Raw genomic sequence first — 17,261 nt, 5'->3', positions numbered from 1 at the left:
ACCTTATGGTCCCAGTTCCCTGCAAAGTGTCTTTCTGCAGTAGATGTAGGTTGCATGCTCTCTAAGAATCTATGGCCTAAATCTGAATTCACAAATTGAATTCTCAAAACTGAAAGACTGAATATATGCACTCACTGTTGAATGTGGATAAGAAAGAAGTAAACAATTGTTTTGTACTTGCAAAATACTGGCATCATGCTGTAGCTGCCCGACCTGGTTGGATTTCTGTAGAATCCTGTGCCCTGCTCAGCAGAGGGACCTGACAGCCTCTCAGTGTCACTGAGAGAGAGAGATGGGAACCAGATGAACACATCTTAGCTGAGGTTTGACAGGTTGGGTATTTTGTTATTGAGAGTTTGCAAGAATTTAGCATTCTGCAGAAATTATATAGGCCACTCCAAAAACATAACTTCAGCTTCTTGTTTCATCCTGTTTCAACTAGCTGTTGGCAATCTGACATTTCTCTGTCCCAGCATGTTTTCCAGAGGAGCAGTTCAGCTTCTCAATTGCTTGCAGTGATTATTGTCTGTTAGCATGGTGCCACTTCAGGTTCTTGGGGCATGAACCTGTGTTGTTCTCTTTTGCTCTCTTTCTCCTTGTCTGCAGCTACTCTAACAGCCCAGATCACAGGGAGCCTTTCATTAATACCCACAGCCATGGCTGTAAAGTCATTTGTAGCTTGGGGATACTGAAAACTCTTCCTAGTGATAAACCTTGGAAAAGATGCTCAGAATAGGAGGCTAAGCAGACCCAGGCTTCTCTGTAGGCATAGATTTAAATTCCCTAAAAATTGTGGAAAGCATAAACCACGCTGCAGCTGGGAATTTCTGATGCTGAGCAGTTTGCATATCACACCGCTAGTACAGTGAATGAAATTAGTGGAGCTGCTTTCTGAATATGACAGAGGAAGTGATAGTGTGTAGCTTATTTGAACTAATTTGCCATAAATAATTATTGTTTCTTTAAAAATCACCAAGTTCTCTTTTGAGGTTAAAAAAAGAATTGCTTCAATTCTCAGCTGCTTTTAGCACTGGGTGTGACCAGTCTGGTTTTTGCAGCTGTATTTGTTTACTTTTATCATTATTGCACCTACAGGCAAAGGTATGATTGAGCTCAGCACTGTCCAGATGGGAAACAGGGAGAGAGTCTTGCCCTGGGCAACTTGTAATCAGGCTGACAGAAAAATGGATATGCTGAAGCCCTTTGAAAACCTAGCTGGGACTACAGGCACGCTGAGCACATTTTAGATGGTGGGGTCTTCTTGCTGCTTTGTTTATGAATGCTAGCATCAGTGTTATTTCTGCATGCCAAATCACCACCTGGATTTATACACTTAAAACTCAGAGAAATTTTGGTTATTTTTTCCTGAAACATTTTTATTAGGATCCTTTGTATAAAAATAAAATCTATTGTTTAGTTATCCAAGGCAAATTATTTCACAGATCATGAAAGTCTGTTTGGAGGCAATTTGGGACAACTAGCCATCCCCCTGGGCAATCTTGCTTCTTGAGTGAGGCTTATCTTTTCTCTTGGTTGTTGGGAGAGGTTGGTTGGGTGGGATATTGGTTTTTTTCATTTTGGGGGAGGGAGGCAGGTTGGGGGTTTTTTGTGGGTTTTTTTTTTTTTGTAAATATGCCATCTTCGATACCTTTTGAGTTCTATAAGCCCTTTTATTTTTAGTAACAATAAATAAGTTATAGTATATTTCTCTACAAACTTTTTCTTGTCCACTTATTAATTCTCTCAAAGAAATGCCTAAGAACAAGCTGATGAAGTAAGATAGATTTGAGTGTGAGACACTGTCAGGAAAGAGAATAAATAAGTTTTTTTCCCTTTTTTTTTTCTCTTGCATGTCACCGAACTGTTTAGCTTGCAATAAATTATCAAGAACTGTTAGTAAATCAGTATATCCCCTAGGACAGGCTGTTGATTATTTTGTGATTTTTATTTACTTTTCTGGAATGGACTGCAGTCTCTCAGATGAGTGCTTCTTTCAGGAAACTCACTTGAAGAAATGACAAAAGGCCATTTTTTCTGGATAGAGATTATACTGGGAGTTTTTAATTAACTTTTAATTATGTGAAAGAGGCTCTTTATATATCCCAGTGCTTCATTTTTTATGTCTCATTCTTTATGGCTTGCTCACACTGGCCTCCACTCAGTTAGTTGTGTTGTATTATGGTGATTTGATGGTGCTCACAAGTTTTTAGGAGCATTATCTCAAATGCAATCCATAAAAAAGTCTGAAAGTATTCTTACATTTTTTATCAATATCTAGCTGTGGTCCTAGGCTGCAGTGGCTTAAAACATAAGAGGTGGCAAGGATTTTGTAAACATAAGTACAGTGTCATTTACAGGGCTAATACCAACAGGAAAAAAACCCAACAACCACAACAAAGTCTCAAACAAAACAACAAAAAACTGCAACCCAAAACACACAAGAAAAGCCACCAAAACCTATTTTTTTATTTTTTAATGGCATTAGTCAAATTAAATTCTTGCTGGGCTTTGGCCCTTTTAGTTTTCTCCCTTCTTAACCTCATGATGACCTTCTTCCAAATGCCATAAATGCTTCTCTAAGAACAGCCAACTTATAATTTTGTGATCACAGCAATCTCCCTGCTCCTAAACAGGAGGTCCAGCTGGGCATGTTCCCTAGCTGGGTCCCTCATCAGCTGTGTTGGGAAGTTATCCCACTGCAGACACCCATCTTTTAACAGCACTTGAAGGACACTTATTTTTATTCCCATCTTGTTGGTATTGATGGGAAATGTAGAGAAACTGTGATAAATGTAAAGTCTCATAAGACATTCGTGTTACAGCCTCAAGAACCACTGCAAAAATCTTGTAAGGGCAAAAGCAGTGATAAGGCTGATGTTTTGTTTGGATTCTGCTTTAGATGGCATCAGTCCCAGGGTCTGCAAAATGGTCACTTTGCAGAGCTCTATCTGACTGGGATCAGAATTGTTACTTCAAGACTAACCTTGGTCTCATGTTTTTAGAGCTCTGTGTAGTTGCTTGTCTTAGAAAGGAAAAGAACAATACTGCCTCGATTTTCTTTTTCCATATCGGTTATAATTTGTAGCTGAGTCTCTAGCAATGTTGTTGGCAGGAGAGAAAGCTCCTGAAATCTTCCTTGCTGTTTTCTCTCTCTAAACACACTGCTAGGAGCCAAGCTCCTCAACTTTCCATTTCCAGTAAAATAATATGCTAAAACCAAACAAAATAACAAGCAAAGAAATGCCTGTTTTAATTACAAGCTTTTAAGGAGGATTAAATGTTAGTAAAAGGAGAAAAGGGTATTAGTAGAAATGTTTGTTCATTCATTTATTAATGTCTGTATTCACTTTTAAACTACTCATTAAAATGTAGTGGAAATGAGTAAAAATAACCTTCTTAGGAACAAAGAAACAATAACACCTGCCCCTAAATTTTTCCAATGTAGCAAATAAGCAAGAGCATGTTATTTCTATTTCTGAGCTGGTTTGGGTGATGTGCAGCCTTTTCTCTCTCATATATGTGAGAATATGTACAGAATTGCCTAAGGATTAGTAATAACAGCATTCAACTGGGATGAGGCCAGGACTTGTTCCTGCAATCATATATATGAGTGCTCTAAAAACTAATGAACAAAGACAGTATCTCTGCCCCAACAAATATTTTCTAACCATGTGCATAAGGTGGAGCATCCCCAGAGGAAGGTGTTCTCTCCCCCCAAGTCCCTCATGGGCCCTAGGAATCATACTTGTAAATCTTATGTAAGTTTTCAGCAACACATTTCAGTTATAGAAATAAATTATGCTTTTCAATAGAAAAAATATTTTAAACATACACTTCCAAAAGCACCAGTCAACACCACTCCCAAGTACACCCAGAGAAAACTAGGACAACAGCTACCAGGTATGTGTATTTACTGAAATCCTACCTCGATATCAAATGTGTATTTTATAACTGCAAAAAATCTAAGCCCCAGTGGAGAAAGGTTTATTATCTGTAGTGCTGTTACAATCAGGCACAGCAGTACTGTATGCCTCTGAATATAAAAGCTCTATTCTTCAGTGAAGTCCTTTTTCTATTAATGAGATTCACCCTAATGGGACCAAAAATTACTTTAAAAGACATTTTCTTTCTGCTTTTCAAAGGCTTTTTTCCAGTCCATTTGGACTGGATATCAAAGATAAGGGGAAATATTTCAATAGCAAGAGCTTTTATAATTAAGCTTTGTAGCCTACATAATGGAGATATGGCCAAATTCAAGTGAAAAATAATTACTGTTTTTCCAGCACTTGCTTCTGCTGCTCTCCATTTTTTCTGTTTCCCATTTTCTCCTTCAAACCTACATAATCTGTTGTGACTTAAGTATGAAAGACTTGCTCAGAGCAGCTCTTTCCCCCAGGTTTGTGTTTTAGGGATAACACTTCTCCCCCAGTCTAGGGGAGAAGACCTGTTCAATCTTTAACTATACCCAGAGCTCCTTTCAGTGCCAACATTTTTCAAAAGGAATCAGGGGCTTCCTGAAGGATAAGGACTTTAACAGCTCATTTCCTAGTGCCAGCTGCCCCTTTAGGTATGGAAATGGCAAAAGCAAAATGCCCGTGAAACCTGTGAGACTCATCTGAAGCACTTTGTAGATAATGCTAAGACAGGCATCTTGTTTATTGTTTTCCAGTCTTCAAGAATTCCCAGTCACTGAGCCTTTCAAAGCTCTCAATGATTAGAGTCAGCAGCTTCAGCAGCTTTGGAGGTGGCCCATCTGGTTTCTTCACCTTGCTTGTGTTTGCAAATGTGTATATTCACACAAACACACACACACAAACACACACACACATTTCTTACCCACAAGTTTGGAAAATGCTACTTATTCTTTATAACTTGTGGCAGAGTCATTAAACACCTTGATCTCCATAAGAAGTGCTCTATAAAAGTGGAAGAGAGAGGAATAGATGTGTTTGAAGTTGATTCCTCAACTGGTGTTAGGGATGTCTTGGTTGCATTATGGGAAGACCTTTGCCTGTGAAAACACCTGATGAGTATTTGGGATTGGAGGGGAAAAATTGTGCAAAGTGAGATTCCCAGAGCAATGTTTTGAGAGCTCATTTTTGTAGTCTTCCCAGAAAATTCTTATACAACCTTATTACAAAGATGAAATTCATAGTAAAGGACCAAAAGGCATACCTTTAGCATTTTTAGGACAGAAAAGTGTTTCTCTATTACAGAAGATGATAAGGTTCTGGTCAATCCTATATGAGTGATAATTTTAGCCCCCACAACTGCCTTTTTTCCTTCATGTTTTCTCCCTGTCACTAATTACCATCCATGCAATTTCTCTTTGAGCTTAGTGCAGATTTTGCTGTTGACAAATTAATGGCTGGTGGCTAAGAACTGTTTGAGCTGTTTCTTCATTAATTTAGATCAAATCACATGCTGCAGTCATTTGTTGTGCATCCATTATCCTGTTTGGAAAGCATTGTTTTATATTTTTGCTCTGTGATGTATTGAGGCAGAAAATATTTGCAGTTTAGTTGGAGGTCTACAAAATAAGCTCTTGAATTAGATTAATCTGTGAATGCCTAAGCTAAAAAGGTCAGTGTGTGCCTGGATTTTTTCCGGTAAATACTAATGTTTGTGGAAATATTGGTGGGAAAGAGTGAAACTTGCCCATTTCTGCTTTTAATACTACTCCTTTTTTTTTTTTTCTTTCCCTCTGAGACAAAAAAAATGTTCTTGTTTCATGGGCAATATAAAACCAGGTTAGGGAACATTCCCCTGCTGTGACAAGAATTGGTGCTATGCCTTTCCCAGTGCTATTTCCCTCTCAAACTGCTGATTTAGAGCATACTGGAAAAGACCATCTGATTTAGATCTTGGTACGCTGGAGCGCATTGATTTAAACCCAAACTTTTGAATATGTGAACAAACCAATATGGGGACCACCCCTCAAAGCACCTCAACATTAAGTTTTGCCCCCTTTGGGTGTAGGAATCTACAAGGGGTACATCAAATGATCACTTTTGCTGAAGAATTAGAACTAGCCAGGCTAACATTGGACTTTGCAAGAAGATCAAAGGACTCTTCTGTTTTTGCTGTGACCTTTGGCATATTCGTGCCTTTCTCAGTACATTGCAGAAATTCCTAATTTGCTCTAATGTGTGCCAGTGGTTTTGAATTCTCAGGCTGGCAGCATGAGGTACTGCTCTGAAATGTTTTTGAAGAGAGCATTTCTCAAGAAAATTTGCACCGTCATGGAAGTCAGGTGGCAATGATGTTTTGGTTCTAGCAGGTTACAGATGCATGAAGTTTGTCCTGTGGAGGAATTGGGATCAGCTTGTGTATCCTTACCCTTCTCTAAGTGAAGAGGCTGATGAATTGAGTTGTAATTGGTGTCCCCTAGAGACTTGGCATCATCAGCCCCTTTGAGGTGTTTAGTTCAAAAGATCTGGCAGATTTAGGTAGATACAGGTTGCCAACAGGGCAGGATTGTAGTCTGTTCATCAATTTCACTCAGAACATCCATGGCTGTTTCTCTGCAGGCATTCATTATTATGATATTTAAGCACCCTTAAACTTGATTTCACTATGGTGAATGCCCTAAAGGAAAGCCAACTATTTCAAAACTATTTTCTTTTGTGATCTGATTGTATTATTTCAGGCTTGCTTAGGCACAGTGTAAGCCAGCTGTGTTCTGTCCAGTTACTCTGAACACATTTTTCTGTTAATGTGCTAACTCTGATGTTTGCTCCCTCTTCAGTATGTCTTATGTATTACCAACTGCTCCAGTTGCTAACCAGCTTATTTTAAGATCCTGACCTCTAAATATTCATTCCACATCTTAAAGTGCCTAATATGTTGCTGATACTTGACAAAAAATATTGCACCTTCTGTTGTGATATTCCAAATGATTAATGAGCTGACCACAACCCAGGGGAGAAGAAACTGTGATACATGCTTTCCATTAGCTCCACCAGGATTGCTTCAGATGGGCTTTGATTGTGTCCTGAGATTATGTGATTAGTGTAGCAAATAATCCTCAGGAATCATCTTTAATATTCCCCTTTTCCCCTCCCTTATGGCGGTTCTCCCTGAGACTAGTTGCTGTTTTGAAATGCTTCTGTGTGACAGCTTAAAGGGAACTCTTCAAGAGAAAGTAACAATTCTAGAGGAAGCTGTAAATGCTTAACAGAAAAAGTAAAATACTGTTCTGGGGTGTATGTAAATTCCTTTCTATATGTATTTCACCCAATTCAGTGGGACACAGATGCAGACTTATTCGATCCACTTATAACTTAACATTTGTGAGGAGTGATTTTGTAATGTAATCTTCCAGGGAAAATCTACAAGATTAAGCTGCTATCTGGGAGACATTTTATTTTACTCTCTGCTTGGAATGACCTTGGGCTGATTTTTTAGGTATTGTTTTTCCCCACTCTGAGAGTAAAGGGACTATATTTCACTCTCACTTAGACACTCTTGAGTTATCAGGTCTCTCATACCATCCAAAATAAAAATCATAACCCTTTGCAGTCCACTTTGTGTGTTTTATGAATGCTGCCTGAGAAGCAACATCTCATTTACAAGTGGGACCAGAAGCTTTAGTAATCTTTCTCTCAGCCAAGTGTATCTAATAACACATGAATAACATAAATTGTAAACCCAAGACAAATAGATGAGTTAATTAGTCTTAAAAATGTTGAGGGTGTGACTGCAGTGCTGTGAAGCTCTGTGAATATTGCCCTGAGACTGGCAGTGCTGGCTCAAAGGCCACTTCCCATCAGAGCTGTGTGGGCACAGAGGTTTCTGTGGTGGTGTCACCAGGTGATGCCCTGTGCTCAGCAGCCTTGTCTCCAGTTTAGCTAAGCACCTTCATCTGGGCATTAGCACTGCATGTTCTTCATGGCTTTAAGGTGAAGGAGGGCAGATTTAGATTGGAAGTTCTTTACTCTGAGGGTGATGAGATGCTGGACACATGTTCAGAGTAGTTGTTGATGACCCCTCTCTGGAAAGTGTTCTATGAAATTATTTGACCTCAGTGGGGATGGCTTATATGTTCACATAATAATGGCTTTTATGTTCACATCGCTAAGGGTTTTTTTCCTGGAGTAGGTCCAGCATTCTGTAGGATTGTATCCCCTTTGTCCAGTGGGAGTTCAGTCTACTGGGGACGGCTGAGAAAGGATAGGTTCTTCCTGGCCATGCTTGGCTTCTCCTGCATGTTTGCTGTGTGCTTAAATGAAGTCTCTGTGGTTTTTTTTTTTCATTTCTTACTTTGCCCAGTGGAGGTTTCTTCCTTCGGGGTCAGCATGGAGTGCTGAGGAGTGTCTTGATTTCTGACCTTATGGAGGATTATAGAATTGAAAAATAGTGTCTCACCTCTCACCACTTACTGCAGAAGTGTCCTATAGCAAGTCAGATGCTGTGAGTGTAAAAATTTATTAATCATGAGCATTTTTACTTTTTACTTTTTTTCCTTTGTAATACTAGGGAAATAGAAAGGAAAATAAAAGCTACAATTAAAATTAAGATCAGTTGCTGCAGTTGAAAGAGACAGCACAATTGTAATATGTTAGAAAATTGCCTTGTTTTAGAGAAAGTGCTGATTAAGATCAAATTTGTCTTGAGTTTAAATTTTGATTGGACGTAAACTGAGGGGAGGGGGGTTATATTTCAGACACAGTGCAAATGATGCGTGTTAATATCCTCTGTTTATTGCCACTTGAAATTGCAGCATAGCTTTGAATTGCTGCCAAATCTACAGTTAAGACTCCCGAGTAATCACTATGATTATTCCAAATCTTCATGGTAACAGTGAAAGAAAAAGTCTGATACGCAAAGAACTGCAGCCTAAGCCATCAGAATCTTTTCATTCTTTGGGGCTCAGATTGTGATTCCACTCATAGTAGGAATGGTTAGACAGGCATATTGGCCAATCAGTCTTGAAAGAGAGATTAAACAAATGGATTTAATTAGGTTATTTTCAGATTTGTTTGGTTTTTCTGTTAACTCCTGCCTCACTGACTTTTTCAGTAATGAGCAAAAGCACGACTTTTATTTAGTTTTGGAATGGTTTAATTCCTATATTGGCATGGTGTGGTATTTTTCTTTTTTATTGAATTCTTTTCCTTTTCCCTTTCTTTGTCTATAACATCTACTATTTTTAATATTTTTCTTTACAATCTGTAGGGCTGTTTATCTCCTTCAAATATTTTTATTTTTTTTACTTCTGTGTAGCTACTGGCAGTTGTTGACTTGCATAAGACCTGAATGTATACACATGTTATTGTGGTTTATTTAGTTGGATGGGGAATAAGTACTGATGCCTGAGATAAACAACATAATATAAAGTTACAATTTAAAAAAATATTAGAAGAATCTCACAGGAGTGAGAAATTATATGGAAAATGTTTATAAGGAGTTCAGATTTATTTGTGCTTCAAATCTGTTCTGGTTTTTAAATACACAGTTATTCAAGGAAGAAGTTTATTTTGAGGTAAAGCCATCACTGCTAGTTGGCTCTCTAGATAGAATGTCCCAGTTGCATTCCTTCATCAGTTGCTTGCAGGAGGGTTTTGCTACTTGTTCCACTTACAAAGTAAATAAAACTTGTTATGAAAAGCATCTAATGTGAATACAATATTTACTCTGGAGCATTTTCCTAAATAACTAGTGTTAGCCAGCAGGCAAGTCTGAGCACCCGGTGTGTTAGCTGTGGGAGGAAATCTGTATGTCTGACACATAATGATCAGTTTAAACTATTGAAATATAAATCACAACACTGAGTGAAATTCAAAAATATTTATTTAAATGAATTATGATGTGTATGAATAAAAGAATAGTTAGCAACCCTGCCATATATGCTTGAAAGTCTACAATCTTTAGGCTATTTTTTAAAATAGATTTAACTCCAAAAGATACATAATGTTTTTGAAGGAAGGCATTAGCAAATATCACAGTGTGTTTGTGTTACATTTTAACAAGCATTTTTCTTATGATTTCAGTGCTGTTGAGTGCATATTATGAAACTTAGCCACGCCTATAATTAAGCCTCATTAACAATGAAAACCACCCCCTTATTTATAAATCTCATTCATTTATTATTTTGAAGCCATAATTTTGATATTTTTGGAAGTGTAAGATTTATAGGGTCAGGGAAAAAAAAAAGTAAGACAGTATTTCTCTAGTCCAGAGATTACTGCTGTGTACAAGTGCAGTTCATGCCTTTTCTGGGGACCAGGTCCTTCTCTCGATGTTCTGGTCACGAACCAACAGGAATGAGCACTCTTTACCTCACTCAGCAGGAAAATAGTTTGAATTTATTTATTTCCAAAAGAAAACAGGTACTTTAAGCTTAAGTCACAGATGGGAGTCTGGCAAGAAAGTACAGATATCTGTGCTTGGCATAAACACTTCTTCACTCCCCCTTGAGATGCAGGCACAGGGACAGGGCAGCACATGGCAGCCACATTCAATTTCAGGCTCATGCCATGCCTGCTGCAGAAAACCTAATAAATGAGTGTGTTACAAGAATCTCTGAAGGCTGTATCTAGGCCACCAGCAGCTACTGGTGGAGTGTAGATAGTAACGAATTAAACAGACACTGTTTGAAGGGACAAAAAACCCAAGAGACAGAAAGGCATTGGGTACAGTAGAAATAAGAGAAGGCATTTGTGAAGGTGTCATTTACAGAGGCTCTCCAATAAAAATGTAATTTTCTTTCTCTTGGGTAAATTATATCATTAAAAAATACAAGATTTTAACAATGTAATGGGTTATTATTTTGCTCTTCTTACTGACCTAGTCACGCAGCTAATGGAATAGATTTGCCTTAATATATGCTTTAGTGTGGGATTTCAGCACTGGACCATGAACCCTGAAGTATCTGCAGTTGTCTCTCTTGTTCAACAATGTACTTCAATAAGTGCCCTATTTGAGGTATATGAAAGCCCTCGAAATTAGTGCCACTGTGTCTGTGCTTCAAGGAAAAGTGCACATGCTTAAGTTACTTGTCAAATTGGAGCATCTATAAATGTTGAATTTATAGTTTTGCCCCCAAGACCAATTGCAGTAAAAGCTCAACCCAGCTGTCATATCTGTATAATTCATTAGAAGTTTCAAGATTTTAACTTCAGCTCTGCTCTAAAAAAGTGACTACATTAAAACTGTACTGCTTTTGTTAATCTCTTTCCTTCTCTGTATTCGCATTATTGTGATTCTGCTTGCATAACTCATTGCCATTTATCTCTGTAAGCAATTTACAGTCACTGTATCACAGTGATCAGTATTCTGTGATGTTTTCTGCACCATTTGCTGAATATTCTAAATACATTTTGAATAAGGGATTTTTTAAAATTGTTTTTGAAGTGTGAGCTAGAGAGAGCCCAGCTGGACTTTGAAAATCCAGGTTGTTTGCAGGCTATCAGTTGACAAAGGCAGATTTTTGAATGCCAACTGGACTTTTTTGATCTGGAAAAACAATGGATTCTCACATTGGCAGTTTTAGAACCATGATGTTATAGCAAAAGGTGAAGAAGTTGAAATGAGTGCAATTATAACTAAATTATGTGGGGAGGATTTCTTTGTTGCTTAAAGATCACACAAGGAGACAGCTCAAGATATTATCTTGAGTCAAGGCATTGTTTGGACCTGAGTAGAAAATGCAGATAATTTGTTGGCATATTCTTCTGCATTAAAGTGAATTGTCTTTTTTATTCAAAATATATTAGGAAGAGGAGAATGGTGAAACAATGGAGAGATATTATAAAGAAGTTATTTCTGCTCAGTCATTCTTCTGCTATGGCAATGATTTCTTTTACATTTAGTAGCCTCACTAGATATAGAGATGTATTTATATGGGTGTGTTAAAATAAGTCATTACTAGTAGTATTTTTCTTTTTTTTTTTTTCATTAGTCTGGAGATTTTATCATGTTGCCTTATGAACCTTGTACAAGCACCAAAAACCCAAGGCAGTCATTCTGAGCAGAGATGAGAAGCACAATCAGTTGTGTGTGGATTCCAAGAGAAGTCATAGAATATTAACATTCACAGGTTTGGTCAGGGAAGATTAATAAAATCTTGCAATCCTTATCTCTTAGGTGATTTGAGTTTCTTGTCTGCAGAATTTTGATATGTAGGTAAGGTGTCTACAAAACCTGATATTAACACAGAAAAAACAAGGCTCTGTTTTCTGTTACAGAGAAATCAGGCTTCTGAAAGTATGTTGTTTTTTTTGTCTTTTAGATAATTCTTGTGAGTTCTTCCCATAACGACCGTGACCAAAGCCTTTTCATAAGCACAGATGAAGGAGCCACCTTCCAGAAACAACCCATTGCTTTCTTTGTGGAAACTCTCCTTTTTCACCCAAAAGAAGAAGATAAAGTACTTGCTTATACCAAGGAAGGCAAGGTAAGGCTTGAAGATAGAACATTTCATTGAAATTTAGGAATTGCTCTATTAAATAAAGTAATTCTGACATGCTGATTAGTGTTGGGTTTTATGAAATAGCAATTGCCCAGAAGGGAATCATATAGTGGTTTTGAGATTTATTTAAATATTTAATTTATTGATGTCCAAATCTTTGTGATTATGGCAATTTCCATCCTGGCATTTTCAGTTGATATTGATATTGGGAATATTTCTCCTTCTTCATAATGCAGGTGAATAATAATTAAATATGCTTCTCCTTGGAAAGTGACCATAAACAATTTATAGTACAGTAGCAAGTCAATGAAGTTGAAATATTGCCTCCAAAGGCTGTTCACAGGATATAAAATAAACTCATACAAAACAAACTGCACACTCATATAGCAGAATAGGATTTGTGGAATCAGTGACTCTGTAGAAATGTACAATAATTATCTCCCTTAGAGTGGCTTTATACCACTTTCAGATTCAGGAGCTGTTCATGTTTGTTAATTTCTACCCTCTTTCAGATTTCTTGTGGTTAAACTGTAAAGTCTATTTTCTGGGTGGGTTGGGCTGATGAGTGTGCACACCATCTCTAAGTGTGTAGCTCATCTCTTTTGCACAGTGCCAAAACTGCAGCTGTTTTTTGCAGCTGGAATGCAGGACTGTCATTCCAGCCCTGATAGCACCTTGACTCACCTCTACATTACTCCTGGTTTAAACTTAAATTGGTAAACTCCAGTCCATTTTACTCTCATCATATCTCACAGAAAGTATTTAGGTGGTGAGATTAGTCAGAGAAGTTGCACATACTGCAGCCAAATACTGCACTGATTCCAGTGATGTTATACCAAGTCACCCTTTTGGACATGTTTTTGAATATATAAGTTAACAGCTGATGCCAAAACAATTAATGTTTACAGGCATTTGCAAATATGGGTAGAACTAGAATAAAAACCATAGCAAACCAAACTAAGTCACAAATTACACTAAATATTTTATTTTGCTTTGGTTTGAAATCCTAGCACAATTACAAATAATTCGAATGCATGTTATATAAATAAAATACATCAGGAAAGCCTGAAGTAATGAAAAGCCTTTGTTATGAAAATATCAATGAAAAGACTTTGTTATGAATTATTTTTTGTTTGGTTGGTTTTTATTCCTGACAGTAGATATAATTACTGAATTTTGTATAGTTACAGAGTGGTAGAATCATCAAGTGTAGGAGCCCAAAGTGTATGAACATGTCCAGCTCACAACAAATGGGCAGAAGTATTTGTCAGAAGAGAGCAGGAGGTAGAAGTACAAAGTGAAGCAGTTGGTTTGTGTTTTGATCAATTAAGTTCCTAAATGTTAGGAAGATTTTCAGGCATTTTATTACTGGATAATCTCCCAAAAGGAGTGAAGCTACTATTTGCCATGCTTAAAATGTTACTGGACAAAACAAAAAAAAAACCCTATAAAATTATTCAGTAAGGAATAGTTCAATAGTTCTGCAGGAATAGCTAGAAGGGTTAGGTAATCTGCTGGACTTTCTGAGGCTTTCAATGACACAAAAAAGTCAACCATAAAGACTTCCTTGACAAGTCCTACATCTTTACCTTGGATGTGTAGGAATGAAGGATGCCTTTGACTATAACTGGGTCAGTAACCTGCTTATGTTTTGTATGAAATCTGATCTATATGGCCTAGAAGGGAGAGGAAGATAAAGTGATGTTTGCAGAGAAGGAGTTGAAAATCAAAATTGCAACTTGACGCAAGAAAAGGTCAGTGTACTAAAATCAATGATCTTGAGAGATAGTGTTGATCTGCAATTGCCCTGAGGAGTCAGGACACTCTAGGTTTTTGAGTTAAGTAACTTTACGTTCTCTAAAAAAAAGTAGTATCAGAATGTAATAAAATCTAATACTCTAAAATGGAGAAACCATTAGCTTCTGTTACTCAAATGATTTCTTACAAAGGCACTTTGTAAGAAACTGCAAGGAGACTGCAAGGAATCAGGTCCTACACCAAGAGCAGTCAGCAAGCCTTCTTTGTCTACTGGAGCATCTTGGCCTTTTTCATGACTTTTGATTTGATTTAGGGCTTATTTCATATTACAAAATATGTGTTGTTCTTTCATTCAGAACCCTAGATTCTGTTTAAATAAATCTCTAGCCTCTAGCTGACACCATAAATGAATGCAAATCCAAGCAATGTGGTTGGATTAATCCATTTACTGCCTCAAATCTATACACTCTTTTTCTGGCAACCCCTCAGTTATAATGAATAACAATCATCTATTTGCTGAGCCTACATAAATGCTTCTAGATTTTTTTAAAAAAATGTCAAGGATGCAATAGATTTTCGTTGTTCATTTGGAATCAGAAAAGATGAAATAGTGGCAAAACAGAAAAATATTTTCATTTTTTAAAAAGCTTTTCTGCACATTTATTGCACAAGTGAGCATAGGCAAAATTATCAATCCTATTAGATCTGTTTGCTTCAGCTAGAGATTTTAGCTGTCTACTAAAATAACTGTTTTCACATCCTATCTAATCTCATTTAATAGTTTTATCATAAGTGCCTGTTGAAAAAAAATACATATGGATCACTTGGGGTTTTTTATTGCACAAAGTTCAATGTGTATGTAACTTAGTTACATGTTATTTTTTATCTATTTCATATACTGTGTCAGTTAAAATTTCATTTGAATTTGAATATGCCTTATTAGTCCTACTTCACTCTCCCTAACAATAAGATTGCAAGGGCTTCTTCCCTCTGCAGGAAGCCAAACTGTTCACTCATAAGCTCCCAGACTTTGATCTTAAATGTGTGTGTGAGCAGGTAGTTTGGGTTTGGGGAAGTGGGGGTGGACTTGGTTTGGCCTTTGGCTTCTCCTGTACAGGTACCACTGTTGAAAGAGCAAGAATCTTTCATTTTCTGCTGAAATTCATTGATGACAAAAATATATCCCTTTGTTCATGTGCCAATGTTGTCCCTTAGCCTAAACAGTTCTCTTCCCTCTTGCTGGGAACATCTGAATTCTTGGCTTTCTTGGCAGCTTAGACAACAGGGTTAGGATAGTGCATTAAATGATCATTTAATCAAATGATTAAATCTCCCAGATTCAAGCAGTCTACTGAGGGAGGTTACTCAGTGAGCAGGGACTGTTTAGAAAAATGGTAAACCCAATGGTTATTTTCTCTGCAATGCCTGTGGTCACAGGTGTTTGAAGAAGTAAGCAGCTCAGGTTCTTCCCCCTGCTCAGTCCAGTCCATTCACAGCCACATCCATCCCCCCAAGGAGGTTGCTCAGAGCAGGGTGTTATAAAATACCCTGGTTGCAGCAAATCCTAAGCCACATAAAATTAATAGCAAACATTTATCAGGCAAATCAGGAGCCTGGCTCTGCTGCCCCATCATTTAGCTCTGGGGATGAAGAATTTTTGATCCTCAGTAATTTCTCTCTGTGCATTGACTGGGTCAGTAAGCAGTCTGAGTCCTCATTGTAGTTTCCTTCTCTGCAGTCCGTCTACTCTAATCAAGTGTGCAATGGAAGGAAGCCCAGTTATTGTGAAGGGCAGAGTAACTGGGAAATTCTATCTCTAATTCAAACTTCAGTAAATTTACCCATAGAGTTTATGCAACTTTACCTCAGCCTTTATCTTTGCATATTAATATTGCTGTTTTTCTATAATAGAACATAATACATAACTGTGGGGGCTTTTTATCTTTTGTCATTGTACCTATCATTTTAAAACATAATCATTCCTGACAACTCCTTAGAAGATACTTTCCCCCAGAACACTGAGTTACTGAATTGGTAAATTCTACATCTGAGAAGAACAGTTTTACTTGCCTTCTCCTCCTTATTAGAAATATCAAGAGAAAACCCATCTTATGTAAATTGGATCAAATAAGAAATGCATGCAGACAGCAGGAGGCTTTAAATCTCTCTTTTAGAAGTCTGATAGAAACTTCCTATTTTAACTAGAAGAAACACATTTAGAAGGCAAATGCTAAAGGAAGGAGATTTGTTAAGAGATATTTTAGATCCCACATTATTCTAGGGGAGAATATCTTTCATCTGCACTTTTGATATCCATTCATATCATTAGCATTTGTTTTTTTGCCAGAGGGGAACTGTTTATGGATAAGGTGGAGCTGGAATCTTGCTCCTCCAGGCCATTTTGTGCCTCTGTGCTGAAGTACCATTTCTTTTTGATTACAAATTAGTGTCCGTGGAGCAAGCCCATAACTGCATCTCTCATCAAATCTCTTAAGCATTTCTGTAATATATTTTGGTACTATTTTAGCAGAGTTTTAAATTGACTCCCTGGCTTAAGTAGTTTTGATGGCATTAAGGCTTGAAGCATAGAGGAAACATTTGTGCTTCTTTGGCCAATGAATGGGAAGAAGAAGTGCCCTCTTCCCATCCCTTTTGTGTAACCATGCTGAGGTAAAAAAGGAATCTGACCCCAAATGAATTGTGCTTTCACAGTGAATAAAAAGTCATTGTTGCAGCATTTTCTTTATTATAGACAATATTTGAAATTAATTTCTCTATGAATGGCTGTTACTCTGGAAGACCAGGTACTGAGCTCCTGGCAATGTGTTTTTGAGTTTGTTTCTTTTTTTTTTATTATTTTAATTTGTCTTTTTACAATCTGTCTTTCTCATAGTGATACAGGGCCTGTCTTTGAAGATGTAGAGTATTATCAGTTTCCTGTAATCTAATTTTTCACCTTCTTTTCTCCTTTTCAAGATTTATGTATCTATTGACTTGGGGAAAAAATGGAATCTTCTGCAGGAGCGAGTTTCTAAAGATCATTTTTTTTGGTAAGAAGTCTGTTATTTTTGGAATAATAAAATGAGCAGTG

The 17,261-nt window shown here is 37.2% G+C and overlaps 1 protein-coding gene across 1 annotated transcript in view; it reads left to right on the top strand.

Moving 5' to 3' along the window:
• The window catches only part of SORCS2 (sortilin related VPS10 domain containing receptor 2), a gene marked incomplete at both ends in the record, with an annotated part of 522,327 nt that overhangs the window by 409,050 nt on the left and 96,016 nt on the right, over positions 1 to 17,261 (top strand). Inside the window, 2 exons of the mRNA XM_084203970.1 lie at positions 12,233 to 12,397; positions 17,147 to 17,220. Of these exons, the coding sequence (XP_084060096.1) occupies positions 12,233 to 12,397; positions 17,147 to 17,220 (239 nt within the window). The remainder of the gene's footprint in view (positions 1 to 12,232; positions 12,398 to 17,146; positions 17,221 to 17,261) is intronic.

Source organism: Fringilla coelebs, assembly GCF_963513975.1.
Source record: "Fringilla coelebs genome assembly, chromosome: 4".
Classification (NCBI taxonomy): Eukaryota; Metazoa; Chordata; class Aves; order Passeriformes; family Fringillidae; genus Fringilla; species Fringilla coelebs.
This window is presented reverse-complemented; position numbering and strand designations above follow the sequence as displayed.